This window comes from Callorhinus ursinus, unplaced genomic scaffold (genome assembly GCF_003265705.2).
Source record: "Callorhinus ursinus isolate GAN/ISIS: 27379988/994484 unplaced genomic scaffold, GSC_fseal_2.0 scaffold15, whole genome shotgun sequence".
In the NCBI taxonomy this organism is placed as follows: Eukaryota; Metazoa; Chordata; class Mammalia; order Carnivora; family Otariidae; genus Callorhinus; species Callorhinus ursinus.
In genome coordinates, this window is record NW_027397077.1 from 17,417,388 (window position 1) to 17,437,663 (window position 20,276).

General features: G+C 42.5%; 2 protein-coding genes across 4 annotated transcripts in view; one reads left to right on the top strand and one right to left on the bottom strand.

Annotated features, from left to right (window-relative positions):
- Positions 1–20,276, top strand: part of PTPRG (protein tyrosine phosphatase receptor type G) — a 692,071-nt gene that overhangs the window by 67,776 nt on the left and 604,019 nt on the right. The gene's annotated exons all lie outside the window — the stretch shown is intronic.
- On the bottom strand, positions 13,034–13,604 carry LOC141374246 (large ribosomal subunit protein uL11-like). The gene has a single exon (XM_073901764.1). It carries the CDS (start codon positions 13,576–13,578, stop codon positions 13,081–13,083), a length of 498 nt encoding a protein of 165 aa, XP_073757865.1. The 5' UTR covers positions 13,579–13,604; the 3' UTR covers positions 13,034–13,080.

Genomic DNA, 20,276 nt, shown 5'->3' on the forward strand with positions numbered 1-20,276 from the left:
ACTGACTGAGCCACCCAGGAGCCCCTGCTATCTCTTTTTATTTATTTATTTATTTATTTATTTATTTTTTTTTAAAAGATTTTATTTATTTATTTGAGAGAGAGAATGAGAGATAGAAAGCACGAGAAGGAAGAGGGTCAGAGGGAGAAGCAGACTCCCCGCCGAGCAGGGAGCCCGATGCGGGACTTGATCCCCGGACTCCAGGATCATGACCTGAGCCGAAGGCAGTCGCCTAACCAACTGAGCCACCCAGGCGCCCTGCTATCTCTTTTTAAACATATAGACAGCTAAGTGCTCCAGATGGGTTTTTTGGGGGGGAACAGCTTTATTGAGATAAATTCACATACCATACCGTTCACCCATCTAATACAGGGTTGTGCGACCATTACAACAATGAATTTTAGAACATTCTTAGCACCCTCCAAAGAAAACCCCATACTATTAGCAGAAACCTCCCAATTTTCCCTTAACACCCCCTAGCCCAAGGCATTAGTGATCTGCTTACTCTTCGTATCAATTTGCCATTCTGGACACTTCCTAGAAATGAAATCATACAACATGTGGCCTTTTGTGACGGGCTTCTTTCACTTAGCATAATGCTTTCAAGGTTCATTCATCTTGTATGTATCAGAACTGCATTCCTTTTTATGGACAAATAATAGTCCACTTATGAATATACCACATTATGTTTATGCATTCATCACTTGATAGACACGAGTAGTTTCCATTTGTTGGCTCTTATGAGTAATGCTGGTATGAATGTTTGTTCCAAATTATTTTTGACAGAACAGTCTGGTCTCTCCCTGATCCTGCATTGTATTTACTTTCTGGTTCATCTGAGTCTGATATTTTACATGGTAAAATCTTATATTGTGGGTTTTAGTCTGGTTCCACCTTGCTGGATGTTTGAAATTTGGGCTCTTTGATCTATTGTGTGATCTGTTCATTCCAACCTTGTACACTGTGCCAGTTGATTAAATCTCCACTCTCTGTCTTCCCTGAAATCATAGATCAAAATGCTGTTCTGTACAGAGTGCCTTCTCTGCCACATGGCTTGTGACTGTGGGAGGGCCACCTCCTTCTAGCCACTGGTTTGTGTACAGGTTGGGGACCAACACACTTTTATGTTAGTATGAAGTATTTTAAGTTATGAAAACTTTTCTTTTTTTTTTAAATTTCTGCCAGCCCCAAAGTGTTCTGGTATTACAGGATTATCTGTGTCATTTTCTTATCTCTATTTAGGTTAGTTGTTTCATGTTCCAGCTCAGATCAGAATTTGAATCCTGGCCCTTGCATCACTTGTTACCAGAATGACCTTGGGCAAGTTACGGGAAGCTTGGTTAACGTTCTCTTCTGGAGAATGAGGATCAGAGGGGCATTTACTTCCCCAGGTTGTGGAGAGGGCTGAAGGAAGGAATCCATACAGAGTCCTGATCGTGTGCCAGGCTCCCCGGTGAGGGCTGTATTTCAAGGAAGAAAATGGGAGCCAGAAAATTTTCTGTGGCTTTCTCAGTGCCAAAGCTAGGGCTACCACACATCGAGTGGAACTCTTCCTGTTGCTTGGGAGCCTTGTTCCCGTTTCAGTTTCTGAAGGAAATGAAGCTGTTCCACATCTGTGGAACTTTAGATTCCTGAGGAGTTGACCAGGTTCTGCCCTGCCTCCTCCTCAGCATTTTTCGCTTGTGAGTTTATCATTGTTGGCCCCTCGCCACAAAGATGTCAGTCACATCTCCAAGTGCTGCAGGTCACCATCCAGAGAAAACTGCCCAGGAACATAGCCCTGTCCTTTGAGGGTCCGCCTCCCTTGTGATGGTGATAAGTGAGGATAGCCATCTCCTCATTCAAGGCTGTGAATGATTATTCATTCAGACTGGAATAATCTCGTGACAAGAACTGTGTGTTATCGCTGCATCGTAATCGGATTTCAGTTTATCACTTGGAGCTGTGACTTAGTCTTGTGAAATTCTAAGAACATCGTTTAAAGAAAACATGTCTGCTTGCTTTTTGAAAAGGCCGTTTGTTGGCCTTACATTTGTCAGACCTTCTGCCGCTATTGTCTTTTTTAAAATAATATTTTTTTCTTTAGTAAAGTCAAGTGTTTTTATTTTTATTTATTTTTTAAATTTTATTATGTTATGTTAGTCACCATACATTACATCATTAGTTTTTGATGTAGTGTTCCACAATTCATTGTTTGCGTATAACACCCAGTGCTCCACGCAGTACGTGCCCTCCTTAATACCCATCACCAGGCTAACCCATCCCCCACCCCCCTCCCCTCTAGAACCCTCAGTTTGTTTCTCGGAGTCCATCGTCTCTCATGGTTCGTCTTCCCTTCCGATTCCCCCCCTTCATTTTTCCCTTCCTATAGCTTTTTTTTTTTTTTTAACATATAATGTATTATTTGTTTCAGAGGTACAGGTCTGTGATTCAACAGTCTTACACAATTCACAGCGCTCACCATATTGTAAGTAAGCTCTATGCCCAACGTGGGACTCAAACACTCAACCCCGAGATCAAGAGTCGCATGCTCCGCCGACTCAGCCAGCCAGGTGCCCCCCAGCCACTGTTTTCAAGGTGTGGTACCAGGTTATCATCTGCAGATATTCACATAGCCTCGCCCTTCGAGGCCTTAGAAAAATGGAACACGCTGAGGGAAGAGAGGCATTTTATTGCTAATTCTCTTCAGACGCTGTTGTGGAACTGATAACTGATGTTCTTGTATTCAAGATGAAGCATAGTTAAGTCAATATTTGTGTGTAGTTTTTTTTCCCCCCTGTTACGTTGAGCAAAATGTCAGCACTGTATCATAGAGCAGTGTTTCTCAAATTTCTGTATAGGCCTCTTATCAAAGGGGGAAATCACCTTGCCAGAGCCCTGTGAATTTGTCCGAGCCCCACAGATACAAGACACCTAAGGTTTGTTGTAGGAACGTGCCTTTTGACTACCAGTTATCAGGGTTCTGGCCGGGTTTGGTGTTCATAAATGGGAATATTTTATTGTTATTTTATCATAGAAGTAAAAAAAAGAAATCTTGAGCTTGTGGACTTTGGAGAAGACTGTAGTGTTCTTCCAACTGCGTTTTGAGAAACCTTGCCCTAGAGAAGAGCCCACTGGTAGGAAGTGAGGGGCTCTGATGGTCTCCAGGAGGTTGTGGTTTGCAGATTCATGAAGTTCTAGATCAGACCGTATGAGGGCATCCTCTGAGATTTTGTTTGCTTGCAAGTTTGCAGATAATTTTTTAAAAAATTACATTTGTGTATGTGTATGTATATATAACTTAAATATATGTTTGATTTATTAACTTAAAATACTAGGCAGTCTTCTTTAGAGCTGACATCCGTGTTTTTCTTAAATACCTGATATTTGTGCTCTACTGTCCTTACATTCTTGCCTTGCCCTAACTGCCTTGAACTGCACTGTTGCTGTGTCACTTTCTGACATGGCTTCTTACCTGGCACCTGCCTCCTATTTGTGGTTCTTGGGACCCCTTAAGAAGGAGGAGATAATGACTTGAGTGTGTTACCTGGATGGGTACTTAAATCTGTGAGTGAGGAAACTATATTCGTTTTCTAAAGCAAAACTTAAGCAAAACTTAAAACTTAAAAGGAGAATCTATTCTTTACCTCTTCTTCCTTCCCATGGCTGTCAGTATCCCTGGACGGATGACTCCATCTCTGTCTCTGTGGTCCAACTGTCTCCACCTCTTCTGCCTGTTAAATCTCCCCTTGGCCTCGCTCTTCTAAGGACACTTGTCATTGGATTTAGGACTCACCTGGATCATCTAGGATCAGTATCTCTTGCCAGAATCCTTAACTTAATCACACCCTTTGCTTGTAAGGTAGTATTTACTCTTTGACCATATGAGGTAATATTCACAAGTTCTGGGCATGAGGACATAGACTTATCTATTTTGGGGGGTCAGGGGTCACTACTACTGTAACCTCTAAAGTTCTAGATTTCTTCTTGCTGACAAAAACATAAATGCAGAATGTTGGATGCTCTGCAGTCTCGAGAGCTGCCCTGTTGCTTTCCAGGGAACGAGGTGATGTATTAGTCTTCTGTTGCATCCTTCTGTTTTTTGCTCAAGTAAAAACTTGGCACGTACTAGGCACCGGGTAGGCGTGGAGGGGGGTACCCATCAAAGCATTACAGATGCTTTGTGTGTCTTCAATTGGGTTTCCATTCCACTGGAGACTCTCAGTGTGTTGTTCTACTTTGAACTCTTAACCACCAGCTAGCCATACAGACGGTTCCCTCCCTCCGTGGGCTCTCTGAGAGTCCTGCCCATCATCCACGATTGACAGCCTCCTTTCTGGTTGAGCGCGTTATGTGAACATGAAAATTCATAGCAGCCTCAGGGGAGGAAGTGAAGCTGATGTGGTTGGTGGGCAAGGGATAGCCATCACTATCTTGTCATTTCCCGAAAATGCAAGCTACCCTCTGGAGAACTCACATTAGAACCTGGGGTATATGGCATGGCCATTTCCAACAATGGCCTTTCCATTGTGTGATAGATGTTGATCATCATCAGCATCATTGTCACCATCGTCCTCATCGTCATCATCATCCTCTTCATCATTCACTTCCTCCTCATGAACACAACTTGTAGACCATATAGGAAAAGTCAGACCCTGTGCCAAGTACTTTTTGCACATTACTGTATTTAATTCCCATACAATTCCCAAAGGGAGCTACTCTTATCATCCCATTTAACAGATGAGACAGATGAGTCTCCAAGGAGTGAGACAGATGAGTCTCCAAGGAGACGTTACCTGTTTAGGTTCCTGTGGCTAACACATGTCTGAGCTAATCGATCCAGAGCCTGAGTTTTACCAGTAAACAACCTGCCTCTTTATTCATCTTGTACAGTGGGCTTTCAGGCTTTAAGGAAATGAAGTCTAACACAAACTGTAGTTATTTTAAAAGCATTGCAATGATTTATTCAAAGTCCATTTGCTTTTGGATATTTCATGTCTTGTCTGCTTTCTTTTTAGTTCACTTTCAGAATATAATGGATCTGGAATAAACAGGGCCCCAGCCTTTGGAGTTTCTTTTCCTTTACTGCTTTAACTGGGAAGGTTTTTGCAGATCAGAGGAGAGGTTGATGGATTGCATGATGGCCCTCAAAGTTTGGGGGTTTCTGAAGAGCTTAGCATGGAGATGTGGGGCGATCAGGGGAGAGCTCTGCCAGCTTTGGCTGGAGGGGGTTCAAGCAGGTTGCTTCCTGATTATGTGCAGTTAGAGGCGTAGTCACAGAGAAGAATCTGAAGCTTAACTCTTTGGTCATCTCTTTGGAGTATCATGTTAGCTCTGAGTTACCTGGTTCTTCTGAAATGAATGGAATTCCTTTCTTCTTTTCTTTCTCCCTTCCCCCTCCTTCAAATATATATAGGACACCTATCATGAAGCATTGTTCTTGGCTTTGGGGGATGCAGCAGTGAACAGAAACGGCTGAAAACCCTTGCGTCAATGGGTGCTTATTTAACTGGGACAAATTGGAAATCACGAGAGGCAGAAGCCACAGCACATGGTTACCTTGTGGACTACAGCTATAGTATGAGGAGTTTGTTAGGCAGTGATTATTTTTATTAGTCTGGGGGAGAGAAATTTTTACAAATGCTTATTTCTCCTTGCTTTCTTTATTAATGTATTTTTAAAGGAAAAACCACTGCGTTAGTTCTCTCATTTAGGTAAGTGTTTCCAATTCATTTAAGGCTTATCAGCTTCTGTGTTTTGTCCCACTGCAGATGGACTTGTGGTTTCTGTTTAAAAGATGGACCGTTAGTACTTAGATAGAAACTTAATCCAGGTTTAGGAGTATCAACAGATGCCTCATGCAATCTGACCGGGATTAAGAAACAAAAAGTAATTTCTTTGTTTGGTTTGGGGAGGGGTGGGGCCCAAATCTAGATGCATGGTCATGAGCTGAAATTTCATTGCTTTGACTTTTAGAAAAATTGCAAGCTGGAAGTAAACCCTTCCTGCTGTAAAGAGCTGAGATTTAGGATGGATGGGTCTAATTTTGTTTTGCATTTATATTTAATGGTCCCGGTGTCTTTCCTGTGGGCTGGTGCACTTTTAGCTAATGAATGCCTTCTGAGGACACCTGGCTGGCAGGAAGGAGGTCACGCCCAGCCTCCCCATTTGGAAACCCCGGAGGGAAATTTGGTGCGGTGTCCAGCGGGGCCTTTGCAGGGCTTACCTGCGGCCTTGTTTTCGCGTTCCCCGCTCGCCTGGATTGTTAGTTTATCAAAATCAGAGGCCCAGGTAGAAGCCCAAGTGTGACCCGGAGTTATTAAATCGGCTCTTCTGGCCGTTTTTCATAGCCGCAAGCTGCCCACCAGCCACAGACCCTGACCCCGTGCTGTGGTGTGTGTCTTTCCCCGCCTCAGGCCGTCAGCCTTCCAATTTGTAAAGCCATCGTTAAATTGAGTTCAAGACTGTTGATTCCATTTTTCTTGTGCACAGTTTGTCAGTTCTCTCTGCTTTAATGCCTCGTGCGAGGACTCTCTTTGGCCAGCCCTTGGGGAATCTTCGGTTCGGTTCACTGATGCCTGCTTCAGGGCTGATGGTGCCGAGAACGCAACCGAGAGTGTTCGGGTCCCAAGTTCTGCACCACCCGGGCGCGTGCAGAGAGGTGGCGCATCACCCCCAGGACAGATACGCCTGTGCCAGGGGCACTGCTGAGGAAGGGGAGGCCTGAGCTCTCTGCAGACCCCAGAGTGATGGCTCTGCTGCACTTTGTACCAAGTGCGCCCCTCCTGACCTTGGGGTACTCCTTGAGCTCTGGATCTGGCTGGAAAATAAGGAGGCTTTTGCTGTGGCTTCTGGTTATTCTATATGTCGTGGAGGCTTAGGTCTATAAGTATGTATGTATTTTAAAAATTAAGAATAGCTTTTGAGGGGCACCTGGGTGGCTCAGTCCTTAAGCATCTGTCTTCAGCTCAGGTCATGATCCTGGGGTCCTGGGATCGAGCCCCACGTCGGGCTCCTTGCTCTGTGGGAAGCCTGCTTCTCCTTTCCCGCCCCTCTGCTTGTGTTCCCTCTCTCACCGTCTCTCTCTGTCAAATAAATAAATAAAAATTTAAAAAAATATATTAAGAATAGCTTTTGATACCGAGTAACCAGGTAGTAGGAAGTTTTTCCTTTATGCAGTCACTGTAGCTAACAATGAAGGCAAAGCGGTGGACCACTTGGGAGGATTGACATTTTGCAACCACTAATGAATTGCCAAATCTAGACATGGGCATCAACACTTCCTCATATCGCAAAGACAGCCAGATTTTACGAGCTTCTGGGGGTAGAACAGATTACATCTTAGGAAGTAATAGTCTTGCACCCCCTTCTCCCCTCTACCTTCCACCCCCGCCTCCAAAAAAACCCCAAACCAAAACCCCAGGTGAGTCTGTTCAAGTGTCCAAGTAAAGGAATTATGTAAGACTGAAAAAACATGGTAAATGGCACCATAAGAATACAGAAGGCAAATTCCAGACTGACCAAAGATCTGGATTAAAAAAAAAAAAAAAAGATTTATTTATTTATTTTGGGGGGGACGGGCAGAGGGAGTGGGAGAGAGAATCTCAAGCTGACTCCTTGCAGAGCATGGAGCCCTGTGTGGGGCTCAATCTCAGGACCCTGAGTGGAAACCAAGAGTCAGGTGCTTAACCAACTGTGCCAAACAAGTGCTTCAGATCTGGATTTTTTTTTTTAGTTTTTATGTATGTATGTATGTATGTATGTATGTATGTATGTATGTTAATCACCATGCATTACATCATTAGTTTTTTAGATTTGGATTTTTTAATGAGTAAATTGCAAGGGAGAAATAAGAGGAAAACCTATAGATTAAGATTTTCTTTTTTTTTAAGATTTTATTTATTTGAGAGAGAACAAGCTGTGGGGAGGGTTAGAGGGAGAGAGAGAAGCAGACTCCCTGCTGAGCAGGAAGCCCAATGTGGGGCTTGATCCCAGAACCTGGAGATCATGATCTGAGCGGAAGGCAGATGTTTAACCTACTGAGCCACCCAGGCGCCCCTAGATTAAAGATTTTAAAAGACATACTTGTCAAGCTCTGTATGGACCTTATCTGGATTCTGATTCAAATGAATTAACTATTAAAAACTAAGCATTTGGAAATTACATTTCAGATTGGACATGGTAGAGTATTAGGGAAATATTTTTACATTGTTTAGGGATAATGATAGTTTTATGGATTTTTTTTTTTTAAAGTAGGCTCCATGCCCAGTGAGGAGCCCAACTGGAGATTAGAACTCAGGAACCTTAAGATCAAGGCCTGAGCTGAGATCAAGAGTCGGAGGCTTAACAGACTGAGCTACCCAGGCACCCCAGTTTTATGGATTTTTTTTTAAAAAAGAGCTTCTATTTTAAAAATATTTATGGTTTTGGGTAATACGCAAGGAGGGAATGCAGGGGGGCATCATGGAACAATATTGGCCATGGTTCGTAATCCCTTGAGGCTGGGCACTGAATATGGGAGTGGGGCTTCTATTTATATTTGTGTTTGTTGGAAATTTTCCAGGGTTAGAAATAAAAAAGTGAGACATGGTAAAGCTTTTTCCAAAAAAGCTTTTCCTAATGTAAAAGCCACGTGTTCATTGTAATAAACACAGATAAAATAAATATGCCTTTGCATTAGTTACTTTGAATACCTTGGTGTATTTATGCATATAATTGTGTTAGATTTTTTTGATGAAAATTGTATTCTGTTGTAATTTGCCCTTTTCATTGAACTGTTTATTTTGCATGTTCTAGGCCATTACTCTTCTAAAACCTTAAGAGTTGACCATCGAGAAATGTTTTGTTTAATGCTTATACCATGATTTTATTTAACTATTTCCTTATTGTTAAATGAATGGTGCTTATTATTTTGGATATTATAATGAGTGCTGTGATGAAAATCCTTCTAACTAAATCCCAACACTTGGCCTATTTTCCTAAAATAAATTCTTCGGAAATCTAAGGCAGTATTTGTCCCTAGTGTTTTGGATAGCTTTTGCTTGCACAGTTGCTTCTGAAATGTTCTTAGCTTTCTTTCAGAATAGTAAACCTCATACTTTCAATATCCTTCCTGTTTCATAAACTTGTCAAGATGTCCATGAATGTTCACACAACTGCCTGTCGTTCCCTAGGTCTTTGAAAGACGCCATATTCTCATTGGAGCTTGGAAAGAAGATACCATCTTTATTACTTAGGTGGAGCCTTGTAATGACTGTAAAATAAAATGAATGTGCAGCATTTCATCCAGCTAAAAACAATGAGGCCCGCCCTATGCTTTGACATTTTAATTTAGTCTGAAGGGGAAATTTCCTTGGTAAGCGTGGAGCATTGGAAATGCAGGAGCTCCCAGATGACTTTGTGGCCTTGGCGTTCGGGACAGATTTGGGAGAAGAACATAATACTGCCCTCACTAGTGTTTGAAAATGCTTTGGGTTGGGTAGCTTGAGTGCGGCCAGCTGCTAGGGTTGTTCAGAGACCACATTTTGTGATCAGAAGTCCGCTCTCATTTCTCTGTCCGATTTTTCTCTTTTCCTCACAGTGAGAGACTGGACAACCCGTGAAATTCATTGTATTTCCAGATTCCACACAGGAGCTTATGCGTTTCTTTTCTCTGGATGAGGGGACTTTGGTAACTAAAGAGTGAGATGCTTGGTTTTGGAGGTGGGGAGATGGGGAGTGGTAGGAAAGGTCTTTTTGTGCCTTTAGATAACAGAAATAGGAGTCAGATTTTAAAAACTAGAAATGAAGTTGCTCATCTAATTTGACAGTGCTCAGGCTGAAAACAAGAGTCCCACCTCGGCCTTCTGTGAAGGCAGCCGAGTGAACGGAAGTGCTCAGGACCCCTGCTTAGCCTTGTGTCATCCCACGGATGTGGAGGTTTTTTTGCACAGGCCTTAGGGAAAAGTGATTAACTCTAGCTTCGTGGTTAAGAGCAAAGGCTCTGTAACACAGACGGGACTGAGGTTGCGTCCTAGTCGCGCAGTTTCATGATCTCTTGCAGATGATGTGAACTTGTGCCTCCCATTTCCGCATTTGTAAAATGGTGGACAGTAGTCGAACCTACCTCACAGGGGGGCTGTGAGGGATCAGTGAAATAAAAATGAAGTAATACATATGTTTACACTGAGTAGATCAGTGCCTGGTATATAATAGTGGCTTTATAAATAATAATTACTGATATGCTAGCTTTTTAAGAAGCATTTTAAGGCATCTGTGCCAGCACAGTGATTGCATATAAGTAGGCAGTCAGCTAATGCTTGTTACACAGTCAGTTTGAGTGTGTAACACTTAGCGTTCATTTAACTCTTCCAGATTGACTGGGCTACCCTTTGGTTTGAGTTTGACTGTTTACACCCCACAGAAAAGAACAGAAGAGGCTTCCAGTTTTTTCCCTCATCAGGCTCTGTGGAATTCAATCCATTATGTATACAGCACCTATCCTAACAGGGGTGATCACGATCACATTTAAATTATACTGCACACCTACAGAGTTTCAGCAGATGTGTGAATATTAAGTTATTAATAACTAATTGGGTGCTAATTACGTGCCCTGGAGTTCTTGGAGCTGATAAAGAGGTGTCACCTATCGTGTCAGGCCTCTGTGCAGCCCTGGAAAATCATTTTTGGCAGATGTGCCAAAGTTAACTTTGGAGCTCTAGTTTTCAAACATCATCTCCCACAAGCCTTGGTTTCATTTTTTGGGCATTGTGAAACCTTCCCATGAAATTGAGGTGACTTCCCGTCAGTAGAAATTCCGTTTGCAAAGGGGTTAGCCAGTATGCAGGTATAGTTTTTAATCTATGAGATGCAAGAACTAAGAGTCCTCTCAGGGAAGAACTAAAAGATGTGGAAGGGAATTCAGGAGTGATTCTAAAGGCTGGTGGGTTTTTGGTATATAAGGGGAGATGACTCTGTTCTTGAAGGAAACTTCAAATTGGATCTTGCAAGATTTAGCTTCAGCACTAAGGATATGCGTCTCCTATCGGCCTCCTCATAGCCCATCAGTATTTCATCAGTTGTTCCAAATCTATCCCAGTTGGTAATAGTTTGGCTCTGTTAACTGGAAAAGAGTGTTGAGTTAGAAATCCTGGATGCAAGTCAGCGTGCTAGGAATATGTTCCATGGTATCTAACATTTATGGAACCAGATAAAATCAAAGGAGCTATTTTTAATGAGATAATCATTGAAAATACTACTCCCTCTATCTTTTATCTCTCATTACCTGTAAGCTTGAGACTGCTGGAACAGGCCAGATACTCATTTGTCTTAAAGTCAGTATGATGAGAGAGGAAGGTGTTGTTTTATGATTGACAGAACCCATTTGCTGCTAGGGACTTGTTAGAATATTAGGGTTGCCTGGTTTGCTTTGTCTTTTAAAATTAGCTTCATCAACGCACACAATTGAAGAGACTCCTGAGCTTGGGTATTACCTTTCCTCCTACCCAACTAAGAGCATTTAAAAGAAAAAAAAAATCAAAGCATTTCTAGGCCAGGGATAAAAATATACTTTAAGTGATATAAGGGAAAACTGAAGATGGAAGTAAACAAATGAGAGCCTAGGTTTAGCAAATATTGACAATGATTAACACCTCTTCATGGTCAAGTTGGCAGAAAACCCAGTGTTTGGGTTGAACCACAGGAAATAAAAACTACCCAGATGGGTTGTGGTTGATGGCTTTGTCCACACTACACATACCAGTTCCCTCCTGTGTGTTTGGCTGTCTGGTGCTAGAAACCCCTTCCTGGGTTTGGGCCTTGTCTGCTCTGAGTCATGGAGGGGCCAGAGGCTGTCTGGTCAGGTTTCCAGCTTCCCTTGCAGCTAATATGGGGGCATGTGACCTGGACCTTTACATGTACATATGTCTGCCTCGGACTTTGGATCTCTTGCTGGCATTGCCAGTACATAGGGACAGAGGAAAAGGCATTTTGGCAGTGGCTACAACATTTTTTGACAGGCAGCGGTGGTCAGTTAGAGGGGCCCTTTGCCTTAACCGGCTTGGCTCCTGAGCTTGGTTATCTAGCCCAGAGGTTGGCATGTTTTTTCTGATAGTAAATATTTCAGGCTCTGTGGGACGTACAGTCTTTTTTGGAACGACTCACCTCCGCTGTGGTAGTGTGGAAGCAGCCATGGACACTATATATGGGCATGGGTTTGTATATAGTTTGCCAATCCCTGATCTAGCCTACCCTGTGATCCTGGGAGCTAAGCTACCTCATACGTGCAACAAATTTTCTTAGATTGGGCAAAATTGGTTTATTTTTCTTGCCTCCAGGAGGCTTATTCCTCCTTGCAGACTCCTTAGTCCTAATTTACTGTGTGGAGGGGCTGTAAAATCCCCCCTGCTTTGTACAGACATAGATCGAGGCTGCGCCTGCCTCCAAAGAGATGGCAGCTCTTTGCAGGGTAAAATATGGCTTGCTCCTAATTCTCTGCAGTGTTCATTCTTTTTTTTTTTTTTTTTTAAGATTTTTATTTATTTATTTGACAGAGACACAACGAGAGAGGGAACACAAGCAGGGGAAGTGGGAGAGGGAGAAGCAGGCTTCCCGCTGAGCAGGGAGCCGGATGCGGGGCTCGATCCCAGGACCCTGGCATCATGACCTGAGCCGAAGGCAGATGCTCAACGACTGAGCCACCCAGGTGCCCCTGCAGTATTAATTCTTAACTGAACTTATGCTCTTCATCTAAAACTCTTCGGGAGTTGCACATCCTGTTACCATCTCACCAGTTTTGCACACACTCGGTTGTGTACATGGTATGCCTGTGTGTGTATTTCTGTGCGTTTTGATCATATTGTGTAAGATTCGTGTAACCACCACCACAGTCAAGATGCAGGACTGTTCCATCTCCACAGAGGTCCCACGTGCTACCCCTTTATGGTTACACTGAGCCCCTCCCTAACTCCTGGCTATCATCAATTCATTGTCCTTTAACCCTGTAACCTTTTGGGGTTAGCTTTCTTCACTCAGCATAATTCCCTGGACCCATCCAAGCTGTTGGTCCCCCTTTTTTTTTTTTGGTTGTCAAATGATCCTTTATTGAAACATTTTCCTTTGTAGTTAACTAGCCGGGCATTCCAGCGCACCACTGTTGATGTCATCTATGATGTCATGAGGGTGGCGGCCATCTACATTGCAGCCCACAGACTGGGCAGTGCCCAGGATCTCTTTAATGGTTCCAGAGAGTTCTCTCGCTAAAGATCGGTGTCGCATCTGTCGGGTAATATTGACAATCTCATCAAAAGTGGTATTTCCACTGTGCTGAATGTTTTTCTGCTTCTTTCTGTCTCTTGGTGGTTCCTTGAGGGGTTTGATAATCAGGGCAGAGGCAGGAGGTACCACTTCAATCTGGGCCTGTCTGTTCTGAATGGTCAGTTTCACCGTAATCCTTAGACCCTTCCAATCACCGGTTGCCTTGGTGATGTCATCACCAACCTTTTTTGGAGACAGACCCAGCGTGCCTATCTTCGGGGCCAGGGCAGACGTGGCACCGACTTCGCCACCGGTGCACCTCAGGTACACGACTTTGATCTCGTTGGGGTTGAACTTAGGCGGCATGGCGGAGGTGGCTGGTGTCGGATGAACCCGGATTTGGGACGACTGAAGAAAGTTGCACCTTTGCCCTCCCCGAGCCGAAAGCCAAAAGCGCTGTTGGTCCCTTTTTGTTGCTAAGTAGTACTCCGTGGGATGGATGTAGTTTGGTTTGTTAAACAGTTATCTGTTGAAGGACTTCTGGATTTTTACAGTTTGGGGATATTACAAATAGAGTGCTACAAACCCTCACGTCCAGGTTTTTGATTGAACCTAAGTTTTCATTTCTCTGAGATAAACACCCAGGAGTGCAATTGCGGGGTCATGTGGTATGCACACGTTTAGTTTTATAGGACGCTGCCAAACTATTTTCCTTAGCTGGAGGCATGACAGCTTTTATTAGCAGTGTTGGAAGAGTTGAGTTCTTCCTATCTTCTGTTTTATCCTCTGTCAAACCATTATCTGGGTTAATTTTACTAAAACAATAATTGCAGCTCTCTTACCTGCCAAATATTATACTAAGCACTGTACACGTAGTATCTAATTTCATCCTCATAACAACTCCTCAAGGAAGGTGGATACCATGGTTTTCTCTTGGAAGGGAAACTGAGTCACAGAGAGTGTAATTAACTTGTTCAAGTTCACCCAGGACATGAAGAGGCAGATCCCTCAATTCAAACTCTGTCTTTGGAACCAGTGCTGTTGACCACTTCTCTAGACTGCCTTTCTAAAGCACCACTGAATGTTTGATTCGCTCAGCACCCTCAGATGTTTCCTTATAAAGTATCTTAATTCTGATGATGGCATTTTTTTAAAGCCCATGACAGCCCGCCCACCTACTGACACTCTCTTGCACCCAACATGAATCCTCTATTGCTTTGGATTATATTTGCCCTCTTGGCTTTTGACATACAGGAAGTCCAGGGCTTTCCACAACTTCGTGGTAAGTGGGGGCTTAATGTTGGACTAAATGGATCCTGTTGCATGGTCACCTGAGAATATTCTAACAGTGCAAGTGGTAAAGGACAGTATTGTAGGGTCTTGTGAACCACACTGGAAAAGAAGACTTTCTGAGATTAAAATAACCCAACACATTTGTGTAGCTGTAGGTTTGTTACTTGTGCAAATCTGTTCCATGTCCAAGCCCTCCTAACTGAATCTTAGCTGGACTTAACAGAACTTAACCAGTAAGGATTCGCTGGCATCCCCAAGGAACCCATCCTTTTCCTTAAATGCCTTCATGTATTTCAGGCACAGTCCCAGGCTCCACGGATCCAGATGTAAGACACTTAGCCTGCCCCCCATCGGGGTACACGCATTCACTAAGAGGAATGGCAAAAGAGAGTATCCAAGGAAAGAATGAAATACTCTTATATGCTCCTGTGGTAGAAGAGAAATTTTCTCCCAGAACACACATCTTGAAATACCTAAATTCTTCTGTTCTGACACAAAAAGCCTTTCATTTTGTGCCGGTGACTAACTGCAGGGTGTTTGATTGGGGTGACTCCAGGCTAATGTACCAAGGGAACGCCTGCACCTCCTAGGCTTTCTGCTGCAGAGCACACACTCCTGACACACTCATTTGGCTGCCATCTGGAATACACTTCTTCCAAAGAGAGGGGGTAGGAAATGTTCTATTTGGTTCTCTTACCCTGTATTGGAAGAATAATGACGTATTGCTTGAATGTTTCCCAAGAGAATGTTTTCATGTGCTCCTTGTATATTTCAAACTCCAAATAGGAAGAAGAGTAATGGTGGCGATGGGTGGGTTGGGTAGTGAATCTCCACTTTAAAGACTCTGATCTTTGTTGAAGCAATTATGTAGTTACATGAGAAAATAAAGGATGTCTTTTCCTTGAACTGTTTCTGCAAGCCCAGAAGCTTAAGAAATGCATACGTGTTTAATATAGGGTAGTGATGTCCAGGAACAGTCACGTGAGTTTATCACTAAGGTAGAACAAAGTCTAGTGGAAACTTTGGGCTCAATCAGAGTAACAACTAGGTTATTGTGTTCAGTGTGGTGCAAGGTTCTTTCTATCTTGACTGCTCTCAGAAGTACATTGTCCTGTTTCACACATAAGCAAACTGACAGTTTTTTTACTCAAGACCACATGGCTGGTGGAGCCTGGGTTTGGGGTTTGGACTCTGCTTTATTATGTCCCTTAGCCCATTATTTCAGCCAGCATGCTGTGTTCTGTCTTGCCAAGAGCAGACTGTAAAGAACACCCTTTACAAAGAGTAGCCAGGAGGTCCTAATAAACATGGCACTGGAGTTTACTGATAACCCTAATAAGGGACATCTCTCTCTCAGTCTCTCTCTCTCTTTTTCGATTTCTCTTTGCCCTTAATTCTCCCTTCTTTTCTTCTGAAAAGGAAAAATAAAACTTAGAAGCACCAAGGGTTAGGATGCCTGGTAATGCTGGTTTTCCCTGTAGAAATGCAGTGATAACATAGTGAAAATATGAAAAGCACCGCTTATCCTGCTGTCGAGAAATGATCTTTTGATGCAAAGGAGTTACAAAATGGAATCAAGGAAGCCAAGGGTGGAGGCTGCATATCCCGTAATCCTGAAAATGTTGAATGCCAGCGAAGTATTACGGAATTGGCCATTGCCACATTCCCGGGAACATTAGCGGGAATGTGTAATACAAGATTTTTGTGGAATGAGTCTCATGTTCGAAGAGCAGAGTGGAGAGCTCTGCACAAAACTGCTGAGAAGCAGCCAGAAAAGAGCTCATGAATGATTGAGCCCTGGCCAGGAGAAAGGATATTTGGCACCTGACTTAATAGGATGCACTGTTATCCAACCATTGGATGCATCCGCTGTTTTCAGGAGGAGGACTGTGGGACCTCGCTCGGGGTGATGACTGAGGAAGGAAGTTTTGTGTTTGAGCCCATGTGTTTCTCACCAGCAGTGTTCTTTTCTGTGGAATGGATGTTTCTGAGCACTAGTGTGAACATTTAACCAAATTAAATAAACATTTCATCATCAAATGCAGTCGTTTTATTTTAAAATTTATTAACGCTATCATTTTCAACTTCTTTGTGTTCTTTTAACTCTTGAATTGCAAATGAGCTCCTTTGTCAGATGTTTGCATTTGGAAGGGGCTTTCACCACTGCTTGGCTTTATGGCTTGCTTTTCTTGTTTATGTTATAAACGAATTTTGACTACCAATAAAAGTTTTAGGAATCCTATTTACATCTGAACAATGATTCAGCAACTTGAACCTCTATTTTTTGCTGTGGAGTTGTCTAGTAAAAAGTTTATATGATTCCGCTGGTTCTAATGGCTCAGATAAATTATACATTTATCTGTGTGTGTGTTTTATTTCTTTCTTCACTGCCTACACTTTTAGAACCCTATTTATCAACCTCAGTTACACCGGTGTATTTGGACACTCAGTTTTTTTTTTTTTAAGGAAAAACATAATTTCTATATGCTACCAGATGGGTGTGTTGGCTATAAGATAAAAATCCCAAAATACTTAACAGACCAGCTGGTGTCTTGGTAGGGTTTAGTTGATTAAGTTCTTGTGAACTGATTTCCGGTTCATCAGGGGTACCTCCTTTGGATTTTTATTTGTAAAAAATTGTTTATATTTTGTCCTATTGTTAATCTTTCTTTAGAACTTTCACCCAAACTGTTGGTGATAGATGGTACCTGCCATTTATTTATGTGCTCATGCAGTTACCGATTGACCAGTGATAGGGTGTCCTGAGCAAACCTGATGAAGTTCAGGATTAGACTCAGTTCATGGCACACAGCTTTCTCCAGGAGATAGTAAATAGTCCATATGGGAATTGCCCTTCCTTGGATTCATTGGCATTGAGCTTGAAGCTATGCAATTTCCATGCATGTTTGTTGGAAGTTTTTTGGGCATGTACATTGTCCTTAGCAGGTCACCTCTTGTGTATCTTGGGCAGTGTTAAAAGCTACAGACACGTTGTTCTGTGCAAGTCATACAAGATTTAAATACATGGCACTATTATCCTCACTTTGCCCGTGCACCGTCTGTTAGCCATTGACAGAGCCGATCTTTAAGTCTATCTGCGTCTGACTTTGCAGTTGGAATTTCCTCCACAGTGCAGTTCTGTGTTCCCAATGGATGGCACACTTGCTAAGCCCCCTCTCTGTGCTGTGGACAGTGCTAGCGTTAGGGAATCCTCAGAGGAACGAATGTTCCCCATCTCTGTCTTTCTGGAAATCTGCTCTGGTACAAAACATTTTAAATACTGTTAATAATTTTTCTTCTCCTCTTATTTGTCTTTCGGATAGGCATTTGGGCTCCCCACAGTATGACTTTTATCCTAATACTTTAAAGGAGGGTTTCTCAACCTCAGCACTGTTGATACTTGCCGGCCAAATGATTCTGTGTTGTGGGGGGTTGTCCTGTGCATTGTCCCTGGTCTCTGCTGAGTGGATGCTACTAGCGTTCCTGCCCCCAAGACGAGACAACCAGAAGTATCTTTTCGGACATTGCCTAAAATCCTCTGGGGGCAAATTCGTCCTATTTGAGAACCACTCCTCTAAAGTTACTGCCAGCTTTTTGTCTTTGGGTAAAAGGCCAGAAGCTTATGTTTGCCGCTGCAGAAGTCTTCCTGTCAAAGGAGAGATTTACAACACAACCACCCATGTCATGAAGGTGGGAATTACGTCAAGCAACAAATTTGTATTTATTGTAAAACATTTTATAAATACATGTAAGATGGGGAAGGGCAATTTTTCTTTAAGATTTTATTTATTTGACAGAGAGAGCGAGAGCACAAGCAGGGAGAGGGAGACGCAGACTCCCCGCTGAGCAGGGAGCCTGATGTGGGGCTTGATCCCAGGACCCTGGGATCATGACCTGAGCCGAAGACATACGCTTAAATGACTGAGCCACCCAGGTGCCCTGGGAAGGGCAATTTTTCAAAAGTACTTATAAGCAAAAAAGGGAAGATCATGAAGAAAATCATCTAGTAATCTAAAGATAATGCTGACTTGATATTTTGTTCTTCATTCTTACAGCTTTTGATTTATACATCTTATGTGTAGGAAAGACATAATACGCATAGAGGGAGAGATAGATATATTGCCCATGATGTTTTACTTTTTCCCTTTATATTGTGAACATTTCCCAGTTTTTTTCATTCCGCTTCTCCAGCATGGTTCATAAGGGACAGTACACCTTGTCTGCTATTCCTCATCCTTTTTAGCAGCTGCAATAGTAATCTTTAAGTAATGGAACAAGATTTATTTTTCTATAATTTTGATGTTAGACGTTTAACTTGTTTTCAGGGTTTTTTTCCTGTTGTTCCAAAGAGTGCTTTGATTTATTCCCCAAGTATTTATTTATAATGTGCTATGTGCCAAGCCTTCCTGTTTCAGGTACCCAGGGTAGAACAGATGCGCCCCAAAGCGAAGTCATTGTACATATCTCTGCTTTGTCCTGTTGAGATTCACTGTGCTCTCCTGTTTTCTCATATGTGTCAGCTCCCGCTCCAACTTCCTTTGCTCATCAGGACCACCTCTTCCGAGCGTAAAGACTTAGACTCTATGAACGGAAAGCTCCAGAATCTGCTTGCCTGTGAGATTAGAATTAACCTTGGCTCAGGCTGCTTCCAGTTTCCTAGCAAAATCAGCATGAGCCAGAATAGACTAGAAACAGCATGTGTGTGCTTTGTTAACTGGGGGAACTGTCAAGGAACATGTAAAGCTAATTGAGGAATTTAACTTTACCCAGAATGTTAGTGGTGTCTTTCTTGTGCTGGTTTTCATGGCTGGCCTCAAGCGAAGCCCGGTGCAGCTCAGGAGAGGCATTAAGAGGGTGTGAGATTTCATTCCTTTCCTATTGACCTTGGTGAATTACTTAATCTCTGGGCCTCAGTTTACTCTCGTGCCCCCATAGAACTGTTGATAGAAGTGCATCAGCTGGGTGAGCAGCCTGCGGCTTAGGGTCTGGGGTGTGGCACTTACTCAGGAGAATGGAGGCCTTTAGACAGCTTTTGAATCACTTTCTAAGTACCTATTGTATGCCTACTGTATGCCAGATACTTGACATGCATTCTCAAGTCTTAATGGTATGCTCAGGAGATAGATGGAGATGGAATTCTGTCAGTTTTTCCTTCATTTATTTGGAGCCTCCAGTTTTAGGTGAATGTACCTTTATAATGTCTTTCTGGTCTGTTGACCATTCTGTCCTGGGTTCTTGTACTTGGCCCAGGGTTTGCACGGTTTGAACTTCCTGCAAAGGAGGGTTTGTTCGTGCTTTCTTTTCTTAAATTTATAAACATTTTATTTTGAAAATATCTATTTGTGTATAGGTTTTATACATACAAAATATATATTTACAGTGTATTTGTATAATTTATGACTAGAATAGATATATATTAGAGGTATGGGTTCAGGAACATTTTACTGATGGATCCAAGGTCAAAAAAGCTTGCAGACCCCTGCTTTATGGCATCTAATTTAATTTTCTACTTAGTCAACCAAACAGGAAAAACATTAAAAAAACATAGAAAAGGAAGATGTGAATTAGGAAAAGTGATTTTTATACTAGGTAACTGTTTTTCTATTCTTTATATTTTATTTTATTTTATTTTTTTAATGAAGTTATTTATTTTTATTAACATATAATGTATTATTTGTTTCAGGGGTACAGGTCTGTGCTTCATCAGTCTTACACAATTCACAGCGCTCACCATAGCACATACCCTCCCAATGTCCATCACCAGCCACCCC